At 45.5% G+C, this 27,390-nt stretch overlaps 2 protein-coding genes across 7 annotated transcripts; one reads left to right on the top strand and one right to left on the bottom strand.

Moving 5' to 3' along the window:
* On the top strand, positions 1–9,199 carry TTPAL (alpha tocopherol transfer protein like). 6 transcript variants are annotated; one of them, XM_041478661.1, is made up of 7 exons: positions 36–128; positions 1,406–1,858; positions 2,577–2,770; positions 4,490–4,600; positions 5,325–5,522; positions 6,810–6,851; positions 7,229–9,199. In XM_041478661.1, exons 2-6 carry the CDS (start codon positions 1,420–1,422, stop codon positions 6,819–6,821), a joined length of 954 nt encoding a protein of 317 aa, XP_041334595.1. In that variant the 5' UTR covers positions 36–128; positions 1,406–1,419; the 3' UTR covers positions 6,822–6,851; positions 7,229–9,199. The 6 variants fall into 6 exon arrangements, with proteins under 6 accessions (XP_041334592.1, XP_041334595.1, XP_041334590.1 ...); XM_041478658.1 differs by lacking the exons at positions 36–128; positions 6,810–6,851 and adding an exon at positions 1–5; XM_041478656.1 differs by lacking the exon at positions 6,810–6,851.
* Positions 9,200–9,568: 369 nt separating this feature from the next.
* Positions 9,569–17,742, bottom strand: SERINC3 (serine incorporator 3). Its single transcript, XM_041478655.1, has 10 exons — positions 17,589–17,742; positions 16,966–17,127; positions 16,317–16,510; positions 15,496–15,575; positions 14,653–14,790; positions 13,636–13,805; positions 12,819–12,909; positions 12,240–12,417; positions 11,214–11,441; positions 9,569–10,507 (listed from the first exon to the last, which is right to left on the bottom strand). The coding sequence occupies exons 1-10, from the start codon at positions 17,625–17,627 to the stop codon at positions 10,369–10,371; spliced, it is 1,419 nt and encodes a 472-aa protein (XP_041334589.1). The 5' UTR covers positions 17,628–17,742; the 3' UTR covers positions 9,569–10,368.
* Positions 17,743–27,390: the final 9,648 nt, after the last annotated feature.

Genomic DNA, 27,390 nt, shown 5'->3' with positions numbered 1-27,390 from the left:
CTCCGGTACGGGTAGGCTGCGGGCCTGGGGGCTGCGGGGCCGGGAGCTCCGGTACGGGCGGGCTGTGGGCGTGGGGGCTGCGCGGCCGGGAGCTCCGACACGGGTGGGCTCAGGGCCCGGGAGCTCAGGTACCGTCGGGCTGTGGGCCTGGGAGCTGCGGGGCCGGGAGCTCCGGTATAGGTGGGCTGAGGCCCCGGGAGCTCCGGTACAGTCGGGTTGTGGGGCTCGGGGGCTGCGGGGCCCCGGGAGCTCCGGTACGGGCGGGCTGCGGGCCTGGGGGCTGTGGGCCCGGGAGCTCCGGTACGGGCGGGCTGTGGGCCCGGGAGCTCCGGTACGGGCGGGCTGCGGGCCCGGGGCTGCGGGGAGTCTGTCGGGCCCTGGCCGCCTCCTCGTCCCGGTGCCTGGGCGGGCGCTCCGGCGGGGTTGGGTGCTGCCCAGCCCAGGCTGCACCCCGGGGGTACATCGCTCCCTGGGAGCGGTCCCAGGGCCTCCCCAGCAGCCGGGGAAGGTGAGGTGGGAGCGAGCGCTGAGGGGTGTGCCAGTGCAGGGCGAAGGCGGTACGGGTGACAAGTGTCCCTGTGGCAGGTTCCGTGTGATAGCCAGGAGCGCTGTGATGGGCTGTGGGTGACTGAGTGCGAACAGCTCAGCAAAATAAAGCCATGTTGCACTGCCAGCCCCAGGTCCAGCTAGAGGAATTATGGCAGGCTCGTGATTTTCTAATTTTTACTCATCTCTGTCCACTTGTGACTGGATTTGGAATTTCAGCTCCCAGGTCAGACATATTGGCATTGCACTGAAAAGTTAAAACTAGATTAAGCTTGCCTCAGTATCCATGCAGTGCTTAGCGTAAGCAATTTTCTTACCTGCTCATCCAGTCTGTGCACTGCAGCATTTCTGAATGCTCCTCCTGAATTGCTCAAAACATTCACCTGGGCAGAGGTGTTGGTAAGTGCATATGTTTGCCAGAGAAGTTAAGGAAAATGCCTGCCTGTCTGGGCTTAGATGGGGGAACTTCTCAGAAGAGGGTATAATTCAACCAAATGTGAGAATCATGACAAACGGGGATGTTTGCTTTGCTTTAGTTTTCAACTGGACATAGGAAATAAAATTAAATTCTGTGTTTTGTAGTGAAGCCGTGTGATTCTGTATTTTAACTTTAACTGGTTAGGTTTCATCCAAGGCAGCATTCTACCTGTTAGGTAGGATAAAGAGATTAGAGTCACTTGCGCTTTCTAATCCTGGTAGGAGAATTAAAATGAATGGTGTGCCTTGACTGTAGCGCTGGTTCTTGGAAAGGCAACGTCTTTAGTTAGGAAACAAAGGAAACATAATAAATACATAAACAGTCAATGTGGTTATAAGTCTGTGGGTTTGTTTGTCACGTGCAGCACTTGTTTTTTGACAGATTCCTGCTGCATTATGTCAGGAGAGAGCGACTGCACCAGGACAAGTCCGTCAGCAGGGTCTCAATCAGACAATGAGCTCCTGCCAGACCGGCCAAAGTATGTTTGTACCCTGTCTCCTGATCTTGTTACCAAAGCCCGGGAGGAGCTCCAGGAGAAGCCTGAATGGAGGCTCCGTGACGTGCAGGCGCTGCGGGATATGGTGTGCAAGGACTATCCCTCCCTGGGGACGTGCCTGGACGATGCTTTTTTGCTGAGGTTCCTCCGAGCCAGGAAGTTTGATTATGATCGAGCGCTTCAGCTCCTGGTGAACTACCACACCTGCAGGAGGACCTGGCCAGAGGTGTTCAGTAACCTGAAGCCATCTGCAATAAAGCCTGTCCTGGAGTCAGGCTTTGTCACTGTGCTGCCTCACCGGGACCCGCAGGGACGTCACGTCGTCTGCATCCGCCCAGGTACTCAGTCCTGAGTGTGTCTGTTCCCTGTCCTCGAGGTGTGTCTGGGCCAAAAGCCTGTCTCTGCTCTGTTGTGAACAGTGGTGACTTGCACAGAGTATGTGGGCTCTCTCAAATTTGAAAAGCTGACTGGGGAAGGGACGTGCTGGTCCTTAGCCAGCATTATTCCAATTCCTTTTCCTGTGTCAGCAATAGCTGTGGTCATAGCAAAATGAAAATGCAGTGAGGTGGGTCGATGAAATATTAGGAAAATTCAAGGAAAATTATTATGCAGTCACTCAGATTGAAACAGGGCTGCTGGCCTACCCTTAGAAGCTCGTAATTTGTTTTTGCAATAAGCAGAGAGAGAAGCCTATAGCTCTGACTCCTGTGTAAATAATCAGAGTCTTTCATGTGCTTTTGGTGCTGCCAGGCTTGCTGTAAATTTCTCTCCATTCATTCTCCTCTTTTCCATTTACCTGCCTTCTTTCTGAGCTGAAACTGCTATTAATGAGCTGTGCTGGGTGGAGAACGGGGTTCTTAAAACCATTGCCTTTGCTCCCTGAAGTAAACATGAGTTGCCATTTACCTCTTGCTTAAGAAAGGCTGCTCTGAACTAGAACTGTGGCTATACAGACTAACTTTTGAGTCCAGGAAAACAGAAAATCAGTTTTTTTGGAATGTGTATTGTTAGCTTATCTTCACTCTCCGACTTACCATGCCTGTCTTGTAACCTCAGACAGATGGACACCCAGTAATTATCCGATTACTGAGAACATTCGTGCCATATACTTAACCTTAGAAAAACTCATTCAGTCCGAAGAGACCCAGGTGAATGGAATTGTAATCCTGGCAGACTACAAAGGAGTCAGCTTATCTAAGGCGTCTCATTTTGGTCCTTTTGTAGCCAAAAAAGTGATTGGAATTCTTCAGGTAAGACCTGAACTGGTGGGAAAATAAGCTTGTGCATTGTAAATGACTGCTTCTGTGTGTAGAGTTCTTGACTATGTCACCACAAATGTCATCATCTTGGCTTTCACTAGCAGAGCTAAACAAGTCTGTGCCCAACCAGTTTCTCACATCCTTACAGCCAACTTACCTCACTTGCCTTTTTTTTGACTTTTGCATACCTAAAACGAAATTTGCATTAGAATTGCAGACTTTGAGTTGGAACAGACAAAAGCAGTTCTGCTAGGTAGTGGTAAGGAAGACAGAGAGCAGAGAATTACAGTTAGGGATGAGACAGTGAGGAAATGGCCTGATATTTAAATGGTTCCTGTCAGCCGAGATGGAGCCAACCATGGGGCAAGTGCAGGTTCCAGCTCAAGTGCTGCTGCAAAAATGTTAAGAGGACTTTTGAATGGGTTTGATTTGAGGAGGATTTCCATCCATGCCCTGAAGACAGAGGCTTCTTTAGCTCAAGAGACATAAAAAAAACAGCTCTGCCTGGATGTCTGGAAGGAAAGTGTTGGAGAGCGAGTTAGAGCAAGGATATAAACACAGTGAAGCTGAACAAAATGGGAAGGGGAAAGGACTTGGGAGTAGCCTGGCCAAAGTGGCAGGAAAGTCTGATTTAATTTGGTGTTGATACAGTCTGGAGGAGATGAGAAAACTTCTCTTGAATGGGTTCTGGCCTGAGCTGGTTACATCCTTTATTGTATCCATGGGATCAGGAAGGATAGGGTGAATCAGGGGTTCGTAGAAGATGAGACTGCTGAGTTAAGGAAGGCCTTTATAAGAACTCACTCCTTTACATTATGATCTAAATGTGTCATTTAACTGTCAGCCCGTATTTAATTTGTACAAATAAAGCCATGGGTGTCCTGCTGTTCCTACTGGAAGATATTCACAAAACAATAGCTGGACTTGGGGAAGGACATAAAGGTATGGTGGACTATAAATGTGTCGCATCAACCTTGCTGAGCTGCAGCTCCTGTAAAGATGAGGTAATTCACTGACGTTCCTATGGAGAAAAATACTGCAGCAGTGCCTCTTGTCTGCTTTTCACTCCAAGCACTGACTGATTTGTATATGTAGAGCTCATTATAGAGGAAAGAAACCTCACTGAGTCCTTAAGTGCTGATCGTGAGCTTTTGCCTATATTTCTGCAAAAATCCCATAATAAGCTGTTGTTTTAAACTGGCCTGTATGGGAAGCAGTGTTTCCTAGTGATATTACAGTCCTTCTTCACATAAAATCACATTTTAGAGTGTCTTGGGCACCAAATCTTGTTGGACACACTTTTAGAAGCAGCCTGCTCTGGCACTGAGTGTGGTGCACTCCTCAGGAGCTGCAGACATCACTTTGTGACTGCATCCTTATCAAGGCTGGGCATACCCAAAGGACAGGGGTTATCTAAGTGTTTTTGTCAAGGGAGATAAACACCAACATTAGAAATGAGGATTTAGTGACAGCAGTGTATTTTTTGATGGTTTTCTTGCCCCTTGATTTTGTTTTTATGCTCACAGATGTCATCCTAGGACTGCTCTCTGTAACAAGTTGAATTTCTGTTGTATTGGTTTATGTTGGTACCTCAGGTTAAAGTTGGGGAGCCAGTGGGTTGTGCTGACAGTCAGTCTCAGAAAATTTTAAAAAGAGAAAGATGGCAAATGTTTTTTAAACTGCTTTATAAAAATTTTCTTTACCCTTCAGGATGGATTCCCCATTCGAATAAAGGCTGTTAACATAATAAATGAGCCTCGTATATTCAAAGGAATTTTTGCAATCATCAAGCCTTTTCTGAAGGAAAAGATTGCCAACAGGGTAAGGATCTATGTGATTTTAACATTAATATTAATGTTTGTAAGTTCCTTGCTTGGCCACTCTTAAGTAAAAAAAAAAAAAGAAAAATTATAATACTTGACAGTTAGAAAAATGTTGGTGCCATTTTACTTTCTGCTTTAAATTTTAAAAAATATGGCTGTTGGGAAAATTCTCTGTGAGACAGAAACTTTGAGGAACTCAATACTGGCAAAATATTAATATGGAACTTTGGTACATATGCTCTGTACCCAGGACATTATCCCTGTGGTTGGATTATTTGGCCCAGAAGCACTTAGGAGAACTGTCACAGGAAAACTGTGTTGCCCCTTCCTTGCTCTTTTCCCTTATGCAAGGGTCCTGTATGGCACAAGTGTCCCCTCCACAGGACTGTGGTTTCCAAGGATGATTTTTTTGTCCACAAGGATAAGTACTTTCAATCCCATGAGTGAACTTGGGAATGAACTGAATCTGGAACCTCAGCCCAGGCACATGTCAAGTCTCTCTTACTGGGATTTAATCTGCACAAGGTGTGGATTTTGTCTCAAGACTTCTCTCACTGGTGTGTCTGCACCTGCCCACTGTTGTGTGCTGCCACTTGCCCATGAACACATCACTTCTTAAAGCTGTTCTTTAGCTCAAAATAAGCTTGTTAGCTGACTGTTCCAGCAGTTTGCTGCAAAGTGTTTGATGTGCACTTTTAAAGCTTTTTTGCTTTCTCCTTCAGTTTTTTCTTCATGGCTGTGATCTGAATTCCCTTCACCAAAACATTCCGCCAGTGATCCTTCCTGAAGAGTATGGTGGTACTGCAGGCAAGCTGGACATCTCTGCCTGGAACGAGCTGCTGCTGGCCTCTGAAGAGGACTTCCTGCATGATTTCTCAGAGCTGGTGCTCCCGTGTGACAGCTCTCCCCACGACCTGCTAGTGAGTGGGGATGCTGATGAAAAGCAGTGTGATGATTCCCTGCGAGGGATGAAACCTCAGCTCTATTACTGTTACTAGCAAACCACTGGAGGGAAGTTTTGCAGCACAGTTAAGATCTGCTCTGCTAGGTGATGTTGTGAACTCTGCCTTACTCCTAAACCTGCAGTTTAGGGACAGACTGCTGAGGCACTTTACACTGTAGAACCAAAGGAAGCTGGAGAGGGCACAATGGGGGCAGGGCAGAGTTCAGGGAGGGTAAAAGCCAAGAGCACAAGTTAGGGAGAAGACTTGGCTCATCAGTCTCTGTGTGAATGGTGCAAACTGGCCTCTTCTTTCCAATGATAAAGGAAAAAAAATATTGCAGATAGGTAAGCTTTAAAATTTCTTGTCCTCACCCCACACAGGTGAAAAGTGAGGATGATTTACGAGCTTTGTGATTATCTGGTCCATTCCCCTTCTGCAAACACCAGTAATGAAAGACTGGTGAAAGTAAGAAAATGGCTTTTGAACCCTGCAAAATATAGTTCTGTAGTGAAGATTGCTTAAAACCATAGAAGTCTAATTTGGCCTGTCCTCTGTCATGTGGTTCAGATTGTGAGTTGGTGTTTATGAAATATTACAATGAATATTTATTTCAAATTAATATAGAACAAAATTTACTCATGAATACCTGTATGGAGATAATCTCTTGTACTTCTTCACAGTTGGAAGAACTGTGACTGATAGATTACCTACCATAACATCTATACCAAGGTTTATATAGCAGATGCAATCTTCATTTTCAGAAAACAGCAAGTTTTTCAGATCATTTACTAATGCTTTTGATTGGACAACAGCCTCAAATAATGAGGTTCAGGACCAAATAAAAGAAAGCTGTGTCAGCCACTTTCCCATACTGACAGTTCTTTTCTGGTTGAGATAAGGAATTGGGTAAGTACCTCATACCCAGGATGTGTGAGGAGATTTTGTAGCTGTTGGCATGTAATGTATAGAAGGCAATACTTCATGTAAGACAGCAAGGTGCTGCTTTAGCTTGTTACTTTGGGCTGAATTTGAGTTTTTAAGTCTGTGAAACCAAATGCAGACAGGCTTTTTAAAAGCACATTCTTAAATTTCCTGATATTGTAGCATTTTGTTCAATGTGCTTGTCAGCTCTTTTGTGAAATGTTACAACTTGCTTTTTAACTTTGTTGACTTCTTTTGTCTTTGGTTGTCATGTTCCTGTTTGAAGTTAGACTTGAATCATCTCTGTGATATTTACCCATAACTTGTATGCCTGTGTTCTAGGTCTTTGTCTAGAGACAGAACTAACATTGATGTCAAACCAGGGTAAGATACCTGCGTCTGAATAAGCTGTTCCCACTCCCCAAGTTCATTTTATTTAATGGTCTTAACTCTCAGCACACTCTTTGCACACATTTTTCTGCACTCTAATGGTGTGGAGATGGGAAACCTCATGAGGATGAGGATAGCACAGTCTGTTACTTCAAGGTAAAAGAATTCACTATTTGGTGGAAAAGAAATCCCTTCTAATTGGGAACTTATCACTAGAGCACTTTCTCTGGATGAAATCTTGATTTAGTGCCAAATGTGATTATAGGCACCAGTTACATTTCTGTAAATATAAAACTAAATTATCTTGAGGATCTCAGACATTCATTTTTCAAAGTGCCAAACTCTGTTTTGAATGTCTTTCTTCCTCTTAGCCCCCTTTCAGCATGACTGCACTGCCAAAAGGAGATTTCTGTAATGACTTCCTGACCTGGCAGCAGACCTCATCTGGGAACTAAGGTTTGGCAAGTGCCATACCTGTCATCCTGACATTGTAAAAAGAGGCTGGGCTCTGAAAAGGGGTAAAAACCATGAAGCTTTTTTTCTTTTCTGGGTGGCAGTTCAGAATCTGTAGGAGCAGAAAACTCATCACATCAGGAGTTGTAGGTTAAAGGTGGGAAGAGATTAATTTTCCTCAGTGAAAGCATCTCGTTTTTCTTACATTTAGAAGTCAATTTTAACTCCTCCTTTGATAACTATTAGCTTTAGTGCAGGGAAAAAAACAACTACCCTTTTCATCTACTTAAAATAAGGTAAGAGTACTGCTAGGCAGCTCCTCCTTTGTGACCAGAATATGCTCTCTGTTTTGCAGAAATTAATTCAGTTTTGTGCCACCTAGAAGCCAGTAGCACACAGCACCAGGACTTGGACAGATCAGTGGCTGCCCACACTGCTCAACTTCTAGAAGAGAGTGGTGCCTCCATTGTTTTAGTGCCTCTTAATTCCAGTCACAATGTACCACTGAAAAACCCAGAATGGGCCTTTTTACCTAGAGATGAAGGCCTCACTGATAGTCTTTCCTTAATTGTGTTGCAGGGTTAGAAGTGGGGGTATAGTGACTGTAGGAACAGCTACTTTCATCCCCTTATGTAACTACTAGACAGGGAAGTTGGATATTCAAAATTCAGTTTAGTGTCCTTCAAAAGGAAGTAAATCTAGTGGTGTTCAGCAGAAGGCTGAAGAACCTCTACAAAACTCACACTTTTTTGTATTTTGTTGCATGCCTTAAATAGCAGGCAGACTAGATCCGCCTCACCCTCTTCCTTCCTCTGCTCACTAAGAATAAAGAATATGATTTAAACATAATAAATGAGGTTCTAGGGTTGTGCTGGCTTTGGCTGGGGTAGAATTTTTTTCAGAGGAGTTGGTGTGGCCCTGTGTAAGTGAGCAGCCATGGTGCTGGCTGGGGAAAAACCACCACAACTGCCAATGCTGAGAAGTGCCAGTCTCGTGCCTCCAGAACTTCTTTTTCTTGAAGTTGGCTTCTAGGCAGTGGATGTCAGGATGCTGAATTAAGCCAGGCTTTATCAGGCATCTGTTATTGCTAATTTGCTGTTCCTTGGTTTTAGAACTGAGCCAGGAATTGCAGCTTCACTGAGCTGTGTCTCTAACCCTGAAGTCTCTCTGACCAGTGCTTGGCATGTTTTACAGAAAGCACAGCTCTGGCTTATGTGTGCCTGGCTACAGAGCTGAGAATGTTCTTTGAGCTTTAGCACTTAGTAGCAAAGACATCAGTTTGTTCCCAGAATTTCTCATGTTTGGAAAATAAACATTTTGTGTCACATATAGCATCTCCTTATCTGCAAGTTTAAGAGAATAGCTAGGAAAAGCTTACAGGAGGGGGTAGTTTTTTTGCTTGGGTTTTTTTGTTTTTTTTTTACAGCACAACAACCACTTTTTTCCTTCTTCTCACTTGAAATTACTTTATTTTCCATGGCTATATATGCCTTTTTCAGTACATAAGCCATCCCTGCCAAATCCAACACATAATAAGGAAGGATACTTGAACTGCATTGGCATTAGATGGCACAAAAGGTAGCTGCAAACTGTACATAAAAGTACTTGAATTTATACTCTTGTAAATGGGTGTTATAAGCCCTGAGGTATTTTCAGGAACTGGCTGAAGTATCATTTCTGTTAAATCTCATTTTGGCTTGAGTTAATCATTGTGTTATTCAAATATTAATTTTGCTTTCTGTTATATGTAGGCCTAGAGGTGTTGGGTGGTTAAGTGTACATCTTATTTTGATAAAATTTATTTTTATATTGCATTTTATAAAACAAAGTTGTCAAAAATGTGTAAGTTTATGATGCATGACTGGGTGATTAAACATATTGTAACAGCTGCTCATTTGATATATTCAATATGTTTGTCTTGTGTCATGTTGGGATATTTTACTGTAAATGTCAGTAACAACACCCAAGTTCCACATTCATCCACAGTTGTTACTGCACATAATCACCACAGCACTGCATTACCAAAAGGTGTTGCTTTCTGCTGGAAACACAAGTTTACTTGAACTGAGCTGCTTCAAGGAACAGGATTTGACACTCACAGACTCCAAGGAAGATACTGTTTGTTTCAAAAGAAATCTGTCCCTTAGTATTTACTGCACAGAGAAAAGCCCCAGTCACATCCCCCTGGGCACTGCATGTGCTGTTTTCCACTGGAGAAGGAACTGCTGCTCCTTAACACTTCAACAGAGCTGGGCCACTTTCAGTAGTCAGTTTGCTTTATTCAAATGAGTTTACAGTGCAAATGCCTTAGAGCCAATAATAATAATTCCATGTATGTTACTTTTATTAAGCATATTGGACAACTGAAACCAATTCAATCAATAAGCTCTATTTTCCAACATAATCATGAAGTTGATTAAGCTACTCATACACTTACCACTCTATTTGGCAAACATCCTAAAAAAGAAGTTACCATAGAAATTGCCTCTTAAAAAGGGCAAGTTTGTCTTAAAAAGAATTAAGAGTTAACCAGTTTTTCAGCTTCAGAGTTGTTCTTTTGGTGAGGAATAAGGGTGCTTTTTGCCACAACACAAAGTTAAGTAATTTAAATAAACTTTTCCTGTAAATAAACTTTAGCAGTGGAATGTAGAAATCAAGCAGCATGGCTTACACTTCCAGAAACTGAAGCATGAGCAGAGTAGTGCATTATGCTGATTATAATTGTTCTTTAAAATATATTATTTCATATTTAACTAAATGTTAACTTCTATTCAGTAGAAGGTTGTGGCATTTGGACAGAATAGATAATTTCTTTAATGCTTTGACAGCACAGCTGTAGTGAATTTTAAAAATGCAGTAATAAGATAACCCTGGTAAAGGTTAAAACAGAAAGATAACTGATAATTTTGATGCTGCATCAAGCATTGTGCAATATATAACTGTCTATCCAACTGCATTTTAATATCAACATAAGAAACAGTAACTAAAGCAATAAATGAACATTTTGGCTGTCAGCAAAGAGTTCCCCACTTTTGTAAGCTCAGACAGGTGCAGGAACTTAACTGAAGTCTCTGTTGGTAAGGACAAGAGGAGCCACCAAGGTCCAGAGATAGAGGAGCAGACAAACCCAGCTGGAGGTTATCTTCACCCACACGGCTGGCCACTTACTTGTCATGGTTTTGAAATCTGCATCAGGGCTAAAAAGTAAAGAAGTCCATTAGTAGACAGAGAAAGCACCTCCCCTGTTCCTTGGTACCTCTCATGAATCTGAACTGAGGGCAGTCCTTTGGGGCACTCCAATGCAAGACTCTTTGTGGGAACACAGTGAGACAACTAAGCCAGCAGTTTCCTGTGGCTCCTTCACAGGCTGTTGCTCTTGGAACCCAGTTTTCAAGCCTGCTTGCCCATGCTGATGTGCTGCTGTTCAAGGAAGTATTTGCTAATTTATACCATGTCCTGGGAGCAGTGGTTCTGAGCTGCAGCAGCAGAGGGCATGTCCAAGTGTTTCCAAGAGATGTAGGAAATCACATCTCTGCTAAGCAGCACATATGGCTGTCCCTGCACATCTTTCCCAGGATGAAGAACCACTAAAAGCAGTTTAGAAGTCTGGCTTCTAACAAACTCAGCAGGAGGCCACCTGAAACCAATTCCATGTGTATCCTTCCTGCTACTCATCCAGCTGAAAACGGCAGCCACACTTTCTGCCCTTGCAGCTCTGAAGTAATGCCCTGGAAGCACAGCTGCTGATTGTGCCGTGCTGCCTTCTCACCTCTTAATTCAGTAACGCTAAGCTGAGAAGGCACAGCTCTACTGCAGCTGGCACAGGGACAGCCCCTTCACCAGCTGGCAGGAGCAGGAGTCTCCTATCCACACAGAAGCCATCATTTCCCCTCTGGCTCTTACCTGTACCAGTTGGTGAGCGTCATCATGATGTAAAGAGAGGCAAGGAAGAGCATGAAGTGGAAGAAGGTGTAGCTGTACTGCACCCCATCCTTCTCGTTGTCCGTGACACGGCGCACCTCCCCCTCCTCAGCTGCCCCGCCGCCTGTCCCCACGGTGTCCTCCAGGATGGCAGTGTCACTGCCAGACAGGGTCAGCTTGTTCACCTGGCTGTTACTTGAAGAGCGGATGCTGCAGTGTAACCCAAAGAGAGACCTGGTTAACAACTCCTTTTACAGGCAGCTGTGTTTGATAATCAAGCCATGGACCACAATGAATGTCTGGGACTAGCAAATAATATTTTTTAAATCCATAAGGAAATTGTCCAACTGTTTTCATCCAAGCTTTTGTTGATTAAACAGCATTCCTAGTCCCAGATAATAGAAAAGTGTGGTTTGGAAGAAACTCTAAAGATTATCTCGTTCCAGTCCACCTGCTGTGGGCAGGAACACATTATACCTAGACCAAATTGCTCACAGCTCTGTCCAGCCTGGCCTTGAACGCTTCCAGGGATGGAGCACCCACAACTTCTCTGGACAACCATTCCAGTGCTTCATTACCTTCACAATTAAGATTTTTTTTTCCTAATATCTAATCTGAATTTACTCTTCCAGTTTTAATCCATGATCTTGTAAAAGTCTCTCTCCATGTTCCTTGTAGGGTCCCTTCAGATTAGAAAACCACAATTAGGTCACCCCAAAGCCTTCCTTTCTCCAGGCTGAACAAACCCAGTGCTCCCAGCCTTTCCTCACAGGACAGGTGCTCCATCCTTCCAATCATCTTGTAACACATGTTCTGTTATCTGGATTGGGCTGACAAGGCTTATCCTCATGCACAAAGCAAAACACAGGTTTATGAGCCACATTTGGCCTCAGGCCTGAGACAGCAGCTGGATGTGAATAAATGCAGGCACATTTTGCACTAGACCCAGATTCAAACAAAGGAGGCAAACCCCAATTCTTTACCACTGGATAGCAGCGCAGATCCTACCTGGAATACAAGAGGCAGAGGACAAAGATAACCAGTCCAACAACACTCTGGGCATCCCACCACTGCAGGGACTTGGGCGGAGCAGGAGTGGCAGGTGGCACAGTGGCATTGGCTGGAACAGCTGTGGGTGCAGCTATCTGGGTGATGATGTTCAGCAGACTTGGGTTACAGTTTCTTTCTGAAAGAGATTTCAAGGCAGATTAGAGAGATGAGCTTTGCCAGCATGTAGCTAAGAAAAGATGACAGGTAAGCTTGCAATTTTTCATTCCCTTTAACTGCTGATATCTTCAATTCTCCAGAGGCAGAAATTGCCTGCAACATTTTTCCTACCTGTGAGCTAGACAAGGGTGTAATAAATAAATAACATCAGAATGCCCTGACACTGTTTCTTTTTTCCCCACTTACAACACTCCAGTTTTGTTCTGCAAAGAGGCAGTTTGATGGTTTCAGTCAAGTCAGGTTTTCAGCCTCACTGGATTTGATCTGAAGAGATCAGCAATTCCCACAGAGTGATCTGTAATAACCATCAACTTCTGCTTTCACACCAAAATATGTGACTCAAGACAGGGAGCTGCTTACCAGGCTCATTGGACATGGCTGCCCAAGTGAGGTACATGGTGTAGAGTGTGATGACAGAGGACTGCAGGAGGCCAGAGCGAGGCTGATGTTCCTGTTCCAAAGCAGAAGAGCAAGCCAAGGTCAAAAGGGCAAGTTTTACCTAGAGTTGGATGGTTTTACCCCACTGACACAGATGAAACTATTACCAGCATGAAAACCATTGCTGCAGAACAAAGCCCAGTGCATTTCTATGTTCAAAAGATTGGAAGAAACTCCTTAGAGTTATAATTTATGCAAAAAGCAATTCAAATGGAGAAAGAATAAGCAAACCAAATCCTTTTTTTTGTGCCCAAGATTCAGTTATGGGCTGTTACTGACTTAATCTCAACCTTTTCAAACAATTTTGTAGATGTCAATCTAGCATGTGATTTGCACAATACCAGTTCAGAATCCAGCAACATGCAACTTTCCTCTTACATTAAACAAGTTTACCCCCTAATTTCAAAGCCACAGTATTAAGCAAATAAATTTCCAGCTACTTTGCTACTCCCTAAAAGATTCCTCTGTTCTGCCAGGGCCCTCACCACTAAAACCATGCCAGCAGTCCTCCATGTGGAAACAAAGTCCAAAACCATGTTAGCTTAAAAAAGCCTCTCTTCAGAAAATGTGTCACTATGTAGTGCAATGGTTTCAGAGCAAGATTTTTTTTTCCAAGTTCCTAACTAGCATAGCTATGATTGCCAAGTTTTAAAGCTCTTATGTGTGACTGAACTGCTACTACAACCTTCTCACTTCCCTACTTGGTACGTCAGAAGAAAAGAGCAGAGAAAAGCAATACCTGAACTTTTGGAAGGATAGAAACAATGGAGACAGCAATGCACAGGATCATGTTAAAGCTTATGAAGAACTTGTTCTCAGTGCAGTCATCAGGCTTCGTGTAGAAAACGTAGAAGAGAATGACAAAAACCAGGGACAAGGCATAGAACAAGCTGGTACAGGACAACAGAGCTGGAGGAAAAAAAATTTTACATTACACATATAGTTTTAATAGTACATCTAAAATGGCTTAATGTCCAGCTAACACTGCAATAAGACACTCTTTCTTCCTCACCTGGCAGTCTGGGTCACAAAAACAGACTAGGAGACTGCATTTTTGTAAGATATGGCTAAGTTTCTGCTTGGGCTCACTAAGCAGCATAGCTCAGAGAAAGGCCAGGGGAACCATCAGGGGAACAGGACTTGCCTCTCAGCAGCAGTTTAATTAGTTTAACTGGTACCAGGCCACAGTGGCATAATGAGAGAGTGCTTTTTGCACACTTCTCATGGACATTTACCTGCCCTGGATTCCTGTGCTTGAGGTCACCCATTTTTGCTTCCACTCTGTTCTTTGTAAGAAGCTACCAAATGCTGTTGCAGCATTCTTAGCTATGAGCTAAGAACCACAACAATTAGCACTTTGTAATTAGTGGCCAGCTGGGGAGCAGGCACCAAGGCACACTCGGTGTGGCACTGCAGCCACTGCCACAGACACAGCTGAGCTCCTGGGGACACAGCAGGGGAGGGGCAGAGCAAAGCTCAGGTTTGAAGAGAACCAGGCTCTGAGCTCTGCACACGCCCTGCAAACCAGGCAAGTGTGGTGTATTAGGACTGTCAGATGTGCTACTCACAAGCCTAAAATATTTCACATTTTATTGAACAAGAAAAAGGAAACATTGCTGCTATTAATTTCAGGTGTTTACAGCAGTGACTCAGGACACTGTGCAGTTGAATTCTAGGTACGTCTGCAAACCAGTAAATGATATTCTGCAGGCTACTGGCCAGTACAAACAAATCCTTTACAGGTTAAGATTCTTACCTGCATACCAGCATTTGGAATTCCCCTCTTCCATTTTCTCAACCCAGTTCTCATTCCAAGAGTGAGCAAAATCCACAAGTAGAACCAGCTGGATAAGAATGAAGCAGAAGGCTCCAGAAACACCAATCCAAAACCAAGCTAGAAAAGGGTGCAAGAAAAAAACGGTTAGCTTTCATCATGTGCATGCTACCTCTGTTTAAAAACAAAAAAAGCTCCTAATTATACTGCAGACAAACAATGAAAAAAACTGAAACTGTAATTAGAAATACAGATGCTGTTAATCACTTTGGCCTCAATCTGGCAGGAGCATGGAAGGAGTCCCAGCTCTTCAGGCATGCAGCCAATGCTGGTCAAGCTGAGCATGGGAATGTTCAGCCCAACACGTTTTCAGAATGAGGCAACATCTAACATGTGGCATCTTTGTGTACATGAGTGCCATCATGCCACATTTCTCTGAGGGTCAACAACCCTTTCAAGTTTCTCTGATGTAGCCAGACAGTGGAGGGTTCCCACACAGATTTTTCAGAGGCTCTAGGAAATACTTAGCACTTGTCAGTGTCCCAAGTTGCCCCCAGTCTAGTGTCAGAAGACAGCTCAGTAGTGGCTGTCTCATGAAGTAGACAATTATTAATAACCAAAAGCTATTAGGTTGAAAAGGGATTTCTTATTGCCACAACTTCAGCTGGTCACCAAAATACTGGATGGTCCATCCAGACCAAGGTACTCCAACGAAGATGGGCAGAAACTGCATCTTCTACAAAAGAACTTTCAGCATTGCATATTAATCTGAGAAAAGGTTTGAGCTTATACAAGTCAGAATTCCCTGATAAACATTAACTGTACCTCTTGTGAAAGGCCCTTCAGGGATATAAAATGCTCCAACCATGATAGCCACAATGGCAGCTATTTTGAAGAACCAGAACCTTTAAAAGAAGACAGAAGTTATAAATATTAGTCTTACTCCACACACAGTCAGTTCACACACAGCAGTCATGTGCTACATGATCTCTAAGCAGCTTGGTCCTGCTCCAGCCAGGGCTTTGGATCATGTGATCCTGCTGACCAGGGAGGATGAGGACTTCCCATCTCTGGAAGTGCTCAAGGCCAGGCTGGATGGGGCTCTGAGCCACCTGGGCTAGTGGAAAGTGTCCCTGCCCACGGCAGGGGGTTGGAAGTGGATGATCTTAATGTCTCTTCCACCTCAAACCATTCTATAATTTTATGATTCTATGCTTTCCAAAGGTCCCTTTCCAATTAAATGACTCTATGATGATTCAGTCATCTAGCCCAAAACTAACTCAGTTAAATCAGGGGACTGGAAATCAGAAACCAGTTTCTGCTGGCTGAGTCAGACTGGCCTTGAGAGTGACCCAATGAGTGCCAGAGGCAGCACAAGCTTGGAGATACAAACTAGCTGCAATCTGACATCTCTACGGAAACACAGAGCACTGCCTTTTTGGTTACCCCACCTCAGAGTGGCACCCTGGACACTGAACATCTCACATAAATAGGAAGCTTTTAAGGAGCCCAAAGCACTGCTCTGTATCAGATCCAAAAGAAAGCTGAAGCTGTCTGTGTATGCATAAAGGAATTTCCACTGTGTTCAGCAGAGAAGCTGGAAGGAGGAAAGCAGCTGGAAGGGCAGCCAGCTGGCTCACACATACCCATTGTGGATGGAAGCTCTCGGGTCATTACTTGTTTTCACTTCTATCATGAGCAGGGAGAGGAGGAAGAAGAACACGGCCATGGCAAAGCTGACACGATAGACAGCTCTGTACCCCACAAACACATCACAGCTGACAAAGCCCTCCAAGTGGGGGATCTGCGTGTGAAGCCCGTCGTCACAAAATCCAGGGATCTGGGTAAAGACACATTTCATTGTGAATCTCCATCTGCACTTGCAATTACATTTTCTAAGTCCTGTAACAGCCAAGGCTTCCAATCAACAAACTTCTGAGAGAGCAGAGAACAAAAGACCTTGTGCTCAGACCTTATTATCATCTGTCTCTTTCTGTGTCAACACTTTTCACCCAGGAAGATTGAGATACCACAGCAGCAGGCCTCTGATAACAACGGACTGTCTCCAGGTCTGCTCAGATTTCAGAGACCAGGCATGCACTAAAAAAGGAATATTCACTGAATTTGCTGTTTCAGCCAGAAGCCATTCAGTACACACAGCCTCTTAACTCAGGAACAAGGACACTTGGGTGTTTGTGTCTCACACATTACCCATTCCAAGTAAAGAAAATCAATAGTCACTAGCACAAGCAATGGCATTTAAAACAGCCAGAAAGAGGTTCTCCCCCTCCATACCTTTTTCAGCTGCTCTTCCATGCCTGGCGCCAGCATAATGCAGGCAAGGGCAGTACTGAGGAGGAGGAGGAAGGCATAGATAAGCCGTGTCACCGTCGAATTCTTGCTGTTGGGGCAACATCGGCACAGCAAACACGAGGCCCCGCTGCACAGACAGGGAATCTGAAGGGCAGAGACAGGAATAGTAAGGGCATTCCCCTCGAGGCTGACACCTGCGCGACAGGCGACACCGAGGGGAAAACCCGAACCGCATTCAGAGACACTCCGCTCCCGGAGCGCACAGATAAAGCGCTATCGGCCTTTCTGACAGCACAGCCGGGATAACCGGGTTTATCGGCCTGGGCTGCCCCCGGGGCCCCGCGTCCGCCACACACCCCTCCCTGTCCCCGGCCAGCACGGGGCGGGCTCCAGCCGGGCACCGCTCTGCTCCGAGGGGCTGGAGCCGCCGCGGCCCCGGCGGGACCGGGGCAGCGCCCGCCGGGACTCAGCGCGGTCCCCACCCCGACCCGACCCGGGCCGCCAGAGGAGGCGCCGCTCCGCGCCGGCCGCGCTCCCCGGGGTGCCATGGGAGGTTCGGGGTGCGAAGGGGCAGGGTCGGGGCGGGAGCGGAGCCCCGCACTCACCCAGCTGGCCAGCGAGCAGACCCCGAGCACGGCCCCCATGGCGCCGCCGCCGCCGCTCCGCCCGCTTCCTGCTTCCGCCCGCTGCCCGCGGCCCGGGGGCGGCAACAGCCGGGATCCGGCACCAGCCGCCGCCGCCGCCGCTCATTGGCTGCTTCCTAGCGCGGGGGCGACCGCCCGCCAATGAGAAGGCGCGATGCAGCCGCGCGCCAGGGGGAGGAGCGGGAGGGTAGACAAGGGCAGGGGCGGGGCGATGTTGTTTATCAACACGGCTTCCGCCTTCGCCGAGGGGAAGGGAGGACGCTGATTGGCCGGAACGCCAGTGAGTGGGCGATTCCTACAGCGTGACAGCCAATGAGTGAGGCCGCTGGGCAGCCCGGCAGCCGGTCCATACCGGCCCGCGGCCGCTGGGGGCGCTCGGCGGTGCCGGGGCGCGCAGCCGTTGCCATGGCAGCAGCGCGGGCAGCGGGCACCGGATGGCACCGGGCCGGCACCGGGATGGCACCGGGCCGGCACCGCATGGGCACCGGGCCGCCCCCGCCCCGCCCGGCATTGTGACACAGCACACCGCCTTTCCCTTCCCCTGGGCACCAGCACCCAACGGGCGCCCTGGCGCGGGTCGTGCCCCGGGTGACTCCGAGCCCACGGGGCGGTGCCAGGCGTCACGGCCGGGTGAGTGACACCCGCGTCACCGTGAGCTCACCGGCGGCACCGCCACAGCCGGGATGCCGGAGGAAGCGAGCGGGGAGCCTTCTGCCGCTTCATGTGGGGCTGTGTGGATCGTGTTGCGAGCAATGCCGCGGCCCGGGGGCTGGCGACACTGCTGTCACCTGCCCTCCGCGGGCCTGCCCAGCCTCTGGGAGCTGTGTCACCGGGGCAGAGTCTGTCACTCGCTCCCACTCCTGAGCCATCGTGGGAACACACACAAGAGCTTGTGCCCCAGAACTCACATCGCACCGAATCTTCCAGGTCGGGACAGATCCATCAGGATCGTGGAGTGCAGCTCACAGCCGTGCATGGACAGCCCCGGGAATCCCAGAGCTCACATCACACAGAATGTCCCAAGTTAGGACAGATCCATCGGGATCGTGGAGTGCAGCTCACAGCCGTGCATGGACAGCCCCGGGAATCCCACCATGTGCCTGAGGGTGTTGTCCGAACACTCCTTGAGCTCTGGCAGGTTTGGGGCAGTGACCACGGCCTTGGGGAGCCTGTCCCAGCCTTTTGGATGAAGAACCTTTTCCCAATACCACTCTGCTGCCCCTCTTTTCCTTTATGCCTCGCTGAGCACTGTCCATGAATTTTGGCCTGTAGTGTTAAACGGAACGCTGGGTGGGAGTGGGAAAGCCCAGGAGCTTTTCACAGGTGGGGTTTTCAAGGTGACACTTCTGCAGCAGTTCACACCAGGCTCAGTTCATACTGGGAAGGTACAGCTGCAAAAGCTGCAGGTGGGCTTCTTTAACACGGGAGAAGAGGAAGGTGGAGGAGCCAGGTGAAAGGAGCTGCTGTTTTGCAGCTGCCCAGGGCACAGGAGCCTCCCTGGGTCTGGATTGCCAGCACACTGCACAGGCTGCAGCCTGGAGGAGCTGGAGAGGGACAGCTGAGTGATTTCACGCCTCCTCACAAAAGTCTGGGAGCAAGTGAAATGGATGAGAGTTGGCTGTGATGATGTAACAGCACGAGGATTTGACAAAAGTTTGCACAGAGGTTTAGGAAAGCAGTCTGCATTGGTTTTAATTGGCATTAGTGTTGCACAATATCACAGGGCAGGGTCAGAACTGACCAGCTAGGATTACAGGATATTTTCTGGCTGTAACAATTCCAGCTATTGCACATCACTTTACACTCTGTCAGACCCTTCACACAGTCCCTGTCCAAAAAACCTGCTTCCATCAGAGAAAGGCACTAATAATCAGAAAGACAGCTTTACTGCCATCTAAAATTGCCAAGAAATGACAAAGAGCATCCAGTAAACCTGCCATTTATTTTCCACAGCAGTTTTAACACTCAGAATATATGAACACTATGTTAACAGTATCATCTCTTGCAATCAGCCTTATTCATGAGGACATACAGGCTTCTTTCAGAAAAAGGTCACTCCATAAATCATTGGAACTGTGCTTCCTTCAGATAATAGATGAGCCTTTACTTTATTGCTGATGTATTTTTATTACCCTTCTGGTTGCACCAGCTGGATCTCTAAGAAAGCTTTTGCCATATGCCTGCTCCTTCACTGTTTGTTCCAGTGAATATACACAGAATAAAGGCGCAATCACAAATTCTGTGTTCCCAGTAATCCTGGGCAAATAATTCAAATACATTGGAATATTGTGTATTAGTAATGCAGTGATGAAACTCATCAAAATCTTGAACCTGCAAGAGTTTTCTTCTCAGGAAATTTATGAGACAAATAGTTTTGTTAAGAACTGGTGATCCTCCACTGGGTTGTGCTGGGCAGAGACAAAGGACACAGATAAAAAGCTTTTTCCTTCCACCGTCCACATAACAAGAGATTTCCAAGTGCTCATTTTACTTCCCAGCATAAACCCCCTCTGATTCTGCATCACATCACCTAAACCCCTACATGTTTAACAGGAGATAAGGATGAAGTCAGCCTAAGGACTGTCAGCTCTGGGAACGAGACAGGATATGGCAGGAGGTTATCCTGGTTTGTACAAAAATACCCTGCTCTGGTTTGTTAATCAGCTCTGACAGCAGAAAGAAGTGGTGCATCCCTTCTGTATCTATACATTACATCCCATACATATGTGAGTTGAAATGCCTAGAATAAACCCCTTGGAATTAGGTAATATTTAAAGGAAATGTGTCAGATTTAGTCATTTGAAAGCAGTTCTCTGCAGTTCCTTTGTGCAACTGAGCTCATAAAAAATTGTCACTCAAGCTTGTGCGTTAGTGCTATTCTTGTTACTCTCAAGGGTCTCCTTTCTGTGATAACAAAAACGCAGAATTTTTCCTGATGTTCCCCCGAGTATGTGAGGGTTCCTGCTTTGCATGGGCTGTGTTTTTGCAGGTAATAGATCACACAGACACATTATAATTGAATGATCCTTTGACCATCCAGAATCTTCCAGTCAGGTGATGGGAACTGCAAATTGGAATGGCTATGCCAAACTGTCTGTAAAAATTAAAAAATTATAATCAGACATTGTCAGTGTTTCCACAGTAGCATTGGCTTGACTCATATGCAGGTCTAAACATCTTACTGTGCTCTGGCCTGCATAAACTTCCCAATTTAGATGTATTGGCATCACCTTTCTAATATAATCCTGCTAATTACTGGACTTCTGCAAAGTGTTTAGCTGTAAGCTACATTTACATCTGTGCTTTGATTTGAGCTCCAGAGCATAAAGAATTGCAGTTTTCCTGGAACATCTGCTTTTCCAGCTGTTTAGTCCAGAATTTGAATTGAGCTCTGCCCAACCATTCAGGTTTTAACCAGTGCTTTGAGAATAGCTGTCAAAGCCCTCATCCATGAGGAGGTAAGTCATGAGATAATGGGCAAAATACTGCTATGGCTGGCACCACCAGCGGGTTTAATTAGTCTTTAAACAATCAGAGTTAACAGCTTCTACAGAATCACGATGCACCAGCAGGGTAGGAAGTCCTGCCAAGTATAAATATTGTTAAGTTTGTGGATGACTTTCAGTGGTGTGTGATCTCACCGTGTGCTGTGCACAGCTCGCTCAGCTGCCACGCAGAGACCAGGGCCAGCTCTGCTGCCATTCTCTGGGGACATGCAAGTGAGTGTCCCCGGGGGCCTGGCTCACCTCTGCACACAGCCTGGCTTCACACTCGCAACCTCCTGATGTGACACCGAGAAAAATCAACCCAGTCCATGCCCTCGAGTTCCAAATACACAAGCTGATTTCTCTGCAGTCCTTTGCTCCTGATTTTATATATCTCTTCTTCCCTTGACTGCGTGCTCTGTGACTGTATTAGCACCTGCCTCTGCACTTCTTAGGCTCTCTATTTTCCTATCATGTCATGGATACGTGAGTCATCTTATTTGTGATCTGCTGAGCTGAGTGAGAGTCATAGTAGAGTTGTGTGCTTCAAGGCCATTAGTAACGCAGCTAAAACTTGCATAATATATTCTTCTGTGTCTAAATCCCTGAGAGATTGAGTAACTGTTTTCTTTTTCACCCCAAGTGACTATGCAACTGGATGAGTCACTGCTGTTATGATAGAGGAATTGTAATCTCTGTGTCTTTCCAGTTCTGTTTGGCCAGAAATTTATTTTATTGGACACCTTTGTTCAGTCTCCTCTAAGTCTTTATATGTCACAAGAGACCTTTTTGCTCTCTTCAGTTCACTTAAGATCATGTGCTCTGGTCTGGAAACTGCATTAGTTCAGGTTATTGCTGAAACAGATGGAGAAAAATGTTCACCTTAATCTAATACCCTGGAATGATATTACTGAGCTCTTTCATCTCATTATTTATGGAAGCATTTATGAAACTTAAATGTATTGAAAAGAATTTAAATAAAATTAAATAAAAGCTAATATAAAAAACCCCATAACAATAAAACATAAGCAGAGATGAATTGGAAGGAATATTTTGCACAAAAGATCTGCAGTGACATCTGTGAATGAACCATGGAAGGCATTGGCAACAGATGGCTGGTAAAAAGGAGGAGGAAGTGAACAGCTTCATGCTAGGTGAATGTGGTGCCCTGCAAACAGCACAGGGCTCCCAGGGGTGCAGGATCTGACCCAGACGGGGCTGGCACCGTTGGATCAGCCCCAGCCCTGTGCTGATGTGAGCTGCTTGTACCTGTCCCAGGAGGAGCCTTGGAGCCAGAGGCTTTGCTGGAGCTGGCACCTTCCCCCAACCCAGCACAGCAGAGCCAGCACCAGCCCCTGTCCCCTGGCAGAGCTGAGCTGGGCTCACCTAAATCCTCCCGTGTACCAGCTGACATTTCAGATGTTGCATTGAGGACCATGCTCTTAAGTACCCACTTCAGGAGCGGGTAGCCACAAAGCAAACCAATCTTCCATTTGAGCATTGCCAAAGCACACTTATAAATGTTGCAGAGTTTATAGTTTCAAATGGTTTCATGCCTTTTCCTTGCTTGATATATTATTTTTTTATTAAGGCAGGATTTATTTCCCCTGTCTCTGTGACCCCATGTCTCCCCTGAGAGCCTGCGCTGAAATCCAGCTGGACAGCCTTTGTGTATCAGCAGAACAGCTTCTAGTGAAACAACAGGGGGAGGAAAAGTCAGGAATTTCTTGATTTAATCCTGCCTTGAGCAGCAATGAGTTGTGTGGCTTTAGGTGAGCCACAGGACTATGTGAGTCAATATGCAATATGAGAAAATGGGCATATCCCAGACTCATGGCAGATTCTGTTCATTCATCTTTAAATGCAGCTTAAAATCCTATGAGTGCCTGACCCATTTTTTTTTTCTTGCACTAAAGAGAGCAATACAGAACCATACTGGCCATGATAATTTCTCTTAGCTTGAGATTTTTCCCCCCTTTTTTTCCCATTGTCCCCCCCCCCCCCCCCCCCACTGCTGCTTTCCAAGATGCTCTGAAGCCAGTGAAATAGTTCTTTCTCATAAATCTTTTAAATCATGTAAATCCTCCCTGTGTACCAGCTGACATTTCAGATGTTGCATTTTTGCATTTGTGCCAGGAAGCTTTGAGCATGTTACAGTTGCTTATGTTGTTATATTTTTTTAAAGAAGGCAAAACAGTTCCTTCCTCTTGTGTCTCCTGCAGAGACTGTTTCTCCTTGAGAAAGGAGTTCACATGATCGTATAGATGCGTCAGATAAATCCCTTCCCACGTTTGATATTTGCTAAGTTGAATGATTGTTATTCCAAAGCCATAGCTGGGATGGTTGTGTGATTTAACATCTCCAGAGCACTTTTTTTTCTCCTATTCACAAGCTTTAAAGAAATAGTCTAGAAATTAAAACCTTAAACTTAGAAAAACGCAGTAACCAAACACTCTCAGCCATGTTATCTTCACAAATATTTCTCCCTGTTTGTTTGTTTAAAGTTGGCCAAGAGTTCCAGAAATACTTCTAAGATAACCAAAATGGGCATCCAGCTCAGAAAGGAACTCTGTATTTAGAAACTCTGAAATACTACTGGGGGGGTGGCTGTGCTGTTAACTCTTTTCTGGTTGTTCTTAACCTCAGTGGCATTGGGGAATGAGTCATGACATTCTTCTTTATCTAACTGTTTTTCCCATCCCAGATGATTTAGAAGTAAAAGTGCACCGGGGAAGTCTAATAATACAATGCCATGCTAGTCACATCTCTGGGTTCAATGGAGCTGTTGCCCAAGAGGGTGTAAATCAAGTGGTTTGCAGAAGGCAGTGCAGGGCAAGAGCTGACAAGGCTCAGCATTCACAGCACTGGGGGCAGAAACAGCCACAATCTTAATCCTGGAAGGGAAGGAAGGGGAAGAACGGAGGGCTGAGTGTTGGTTTATCAGGGGATCTTACAACCAGCTTCCTGCTGCAGAACACACTTGAGAAAGCTGAGCTGCAGATGCACGCAGTTGTTCTGAAGTGCATGTGAAGCGTGGCGTGTTCCTGCGAACCTGAGCGTGTCCATAGGAAACAAAAGCAGGTCACAGTGCTCGGTGTGACGTACACAGGTGTTTCTGTGGCAGAAACAGAGTCATTTCCCCTGTTACAAATAATAGCTCAGTTCTGGATTTGTTAGCTTTTTGAGATAATGGCAGAAATTTCTTCAGGCTCTACAGGACAACTCAAATTTTTTAATTAAAAGGCATGCTGGTATAAATGTATTTCCTACCTTGTTTTTCAGGGCTTGTGCAGAACCCAATGTCTGGACAGGCCCACTGTACAATTATAGCGGATATTTTCTTTTCAAATCTGCTTTTTTCAATCTGCTTTTACGTGTCATTACAGTCTTCAAACAATTTGATGCAAGATCCATGAAAGCAATGCCCCCGTGTGTTTCAGTGTATGCCACACTAACAGTGGGTTCTGACTGAGAAATAGTCCCTGCAAGAACTGATCTCTCCCTCCAGCCAGTGAAGGTGGACAGACAGGATTGATTACTCCCTGATACCTGATCTACCACCCTTCCCTTAGTCCTGGCCTCTATTTACTGCCACGGGAACTTTGATGTCTTATTTTTAGATGAGCTTTTGTGGTTTTAAAATTAAAGTCTGATTGTAGCTGGGTATTAATTGCAGTGAAAAAAATAACGTGGAAAACTTGACACATGCTGGTCAGCAAGAAACATGCTGGGCACTGGGAATCTCAACTCAATTACCTGTCTGTAGGGTTTCACATTTGCTTAGTGTTTTATGGTTAGGCACCAGCTGATGTGAAGATGTTGCTTAACTGAAGAGTCATTATTTACCATTAATAAAACTGATACCATGACAAATTCCTTATGGCATAGATGTGCTATCATATCTTGGCAACAGTAGCAGAAGAAATTATTCTGCCTGGCTTGCAGGCTTGTCTTCATTGTAAGAAGAAAAATAATGAGGATGTAATTACCCAGCTTGGAACTAAACGAACCCAACAGAAAGTGCTGAATGATTAAAGATGACTCCTGACTGCTTCCCAAATGTGGCTTGTGTGGATACCATCACTGACAGTGCCAGCTCCTGGCTCTCACTGGGCTGGATCCATGGCCAGCAGGCACAGCTCAGTTCTTTGGACTGTGCTGGTGTCCCACTTTGAAGCACCGTGGAACAAATAGTGGTAAATATTCCACAAGCCTTGCCAAAAATGACCTGCTTACATGAGGAAGTCAGCATGCAGCAAATTGGGATGACATTCAGAGCACACAAAACCCTCAATATTGTTTCTTAAAAAAACCCTATCATGTAGTGGTTTACTCTAAAATAATAATAATTTTGCAGGTGGGATCACACACTTCTCCCTCCAACATCCAACATTTCAATATCAAATTTATCAGGTTTCTCTAATTCTGTACCTTAATTCTATCTAATAAACCAGTAGATTAAAGAGTCTGTTTTTCTCTCTTGTGCAAATAAAGATGGGAAAAACGGGTCTGTTATTCTATTAATTCTAGTTCTCAGTCTCATACAATTTCTTGTTAACCAGTAACACAACATCTAGCAGACTTGGTTCCCAAATTAATTTAGATACTGAAAAGCTGGTGACTTTTTCTCTTCAGGACATAAGTGGTGTGTTTGGTGGAGCTCTTGGAGAGATAGGGATGAACTTCCCCTGCAATGAAGAGGCATAAAAGAATACTTCCAGGTGCCTAGCTGGCTACATTCTTGCTCAACTCATCCTTGAAAACAGATGAGAGTCAATTATATTATTAATGATAATAATAATAATAAGCCTGGAGACTTGGATAAATAATAACTAAAAGGGCCTCTTAGCTACAATAAAGTGGATTTTCCCTCCTGGTCACTCAGTTTGAGCCCTCATTCCTGCAGGAAAGCAGGTATTCCTACAGTGGAGCACACACCCCTTGTCTGACCTGCAAGGTCTCCTGCTGGTTGCCATAGAGATGGAGAGCTGAGGCCCTTTTGTACATCAGTTCTGCACTGCAAATGCCTGTTTGGTACCACGTCCCCCTTGTCAGCAGCTCAGCCCTGCAGGGGACACGTGCAGGTGTCCAGGGTGTTGGAGAGGCTTCTCCCTGGAACATGCCTGTGCAGGACGGGCAGCACATCAGAGTGGGTGCAAACAGAGAAACGTGTCTGTCCAGTCACAAATAACAGCACAACTGTCACACTGATGGCTTGCTGCATACCTGGCAGGTCACATCAGCACTGCTGTGTGAGTGAGGAGCCATTGGGCACCTCAGCACTTTGGGCAAAGGGTGCTTTGGGTGGGACTGGCATTTACTTCTCACTCAGAGGGCAAGGAACCAGCCCCAAACAGAATTTAGATCAAACACAAATGAAAGTGTCTGGCCCAAGACAGCCTGGATGGTGGCTTTTATTAAAGGGTCTTCTGCAAGACCTTCCTGTGAGACATCTAACTTGGGATGGTGGGGAGCTAAGGTTTTAACATATAGCTGCAAAAAGCTGATGTCTATTTAAATGCTATTGCTAGATTATTCTTGCAATGGATAATCTGAATAAGACCCTTGATACTTTGTCAGGCCAAGTTTTACAAAGCTGAGAGTTTTACAATTGCTTGAGAGATGTTATAAAAATAAATTCTTTAATCCACAAAAGTGAATGGCAACAGGGGTCTGTATGAAAACATTTAACTCAGTCTCCAGAAAGCCATAATCCTGCATAAAAGTGAAAATTTTACACCTGTCCAGGAAAACCCAGCCCAACTTTGGAAAAAAGTAAGAATCTGAAACAAATTCCTTTTGAAAACTGGAAACCCTGGAATAACCATAAGGGAATAGTCATGACATAAACAGCAGTACATAAAATACTTCTCAAAGCAGCAGGGAGTGAGATTGGCCATGATTAGGTGAGGAAGGTCTGTCTGCTGGCACAGACCCACGAGAGCATCGGGCCATGCATCTCTGATGGCCATGGAGGAGCTCCAGTAACAGAGCAGACATGGTCAATGTTCTGGGCTGGGTGAAAATCTGTCCTGTAGCAGTCATCTAGCTGTTTGTCCTTCCAGCAAGCACCTGCCAAAAGGAGATGATCATACAGGTACTTCTTTAACTTTGTCTGTCTTGGCTATTTAAAGGAATAAAATTTCTGAGGTTGGAACTATGCCTTGGGATCTAGGGAAGGAGTAGGGAAGGAGCAGGGATCTCAGACTGAGACACTGGTGTAACTCACTGCGAGCTGATGGCTCTGCCTCCTGGCAAATCCCACGCCCCACAGCATC

The sequence above is a fragment of the Pyrgilauda ruficollis genome, unplaced genomic scaffold (genome assembly GCF_017590135.1).
Source record: "Pyrgilauda ruficollis isolate IOZ18807 unplaced genomic scaffold, ASM1759013v1 scaffold46, whole genome shotgun sequence".
Lineage (NCBI taxonomy): Eukaryota > Metazoa > Chordata > Aves > Passeriformes > Passeridae > Pyrgilauda > Pyrgilauda ruficollis.
The sequence above is the reverse complement of the archived record's forward strand: the minus strand, read 5'-3'. Positions and strand labels throughout refer to the sequence as shown.

Excerpts from the sequence above, each read along its gene's own strand:
- TTPAL (XM_041478658.1), top strand. The coding sequence starts at position 1,420 with ATGTCAGGAGAGAGCGACTGCACCAGGACAAGTCCGTCAGCAGGGTCT. Across the intron at positions 2,771-4,489 it reads AAGTGATTGGAATTCTTCAG|GATGGATTCCCCATTCGAAT; the intron begins GTAAGACCTGAA and ends TTTACCCTTCAG. Across the intron at positions 4,601-5,324 it reads AGGAAAAGATTGCCAACAGG|TTTTTTCTTCATGGCTGTGA; the intron begins GTAAGGATCTAT and ends TTTCTCCTTCAG.
- SERINC3 (XM_041478655.1), bottom strand. The coding sequence starts at position 17,627 with ATGGGGGCCGTGCTCGGGGTCTGCTCGCTGGCCAGCTGG. Across the intron at positions 17,128-17,588 it reads TCTGCTCGCTGGCCAGCTGG|ATTCCCTGTCTGTGCAGCGG; the intron begins GTGAGTGCGGGG and ends TCTGCCCTTCAG. Across the intron at positions 13,806-14,652 it reads TTCCAAATGCTGGTATGCAG|CTCTGTTGTCCTGTACCAGC; the intron begins GTAAGAATCTTA and ends TTTTTCCTCCAG.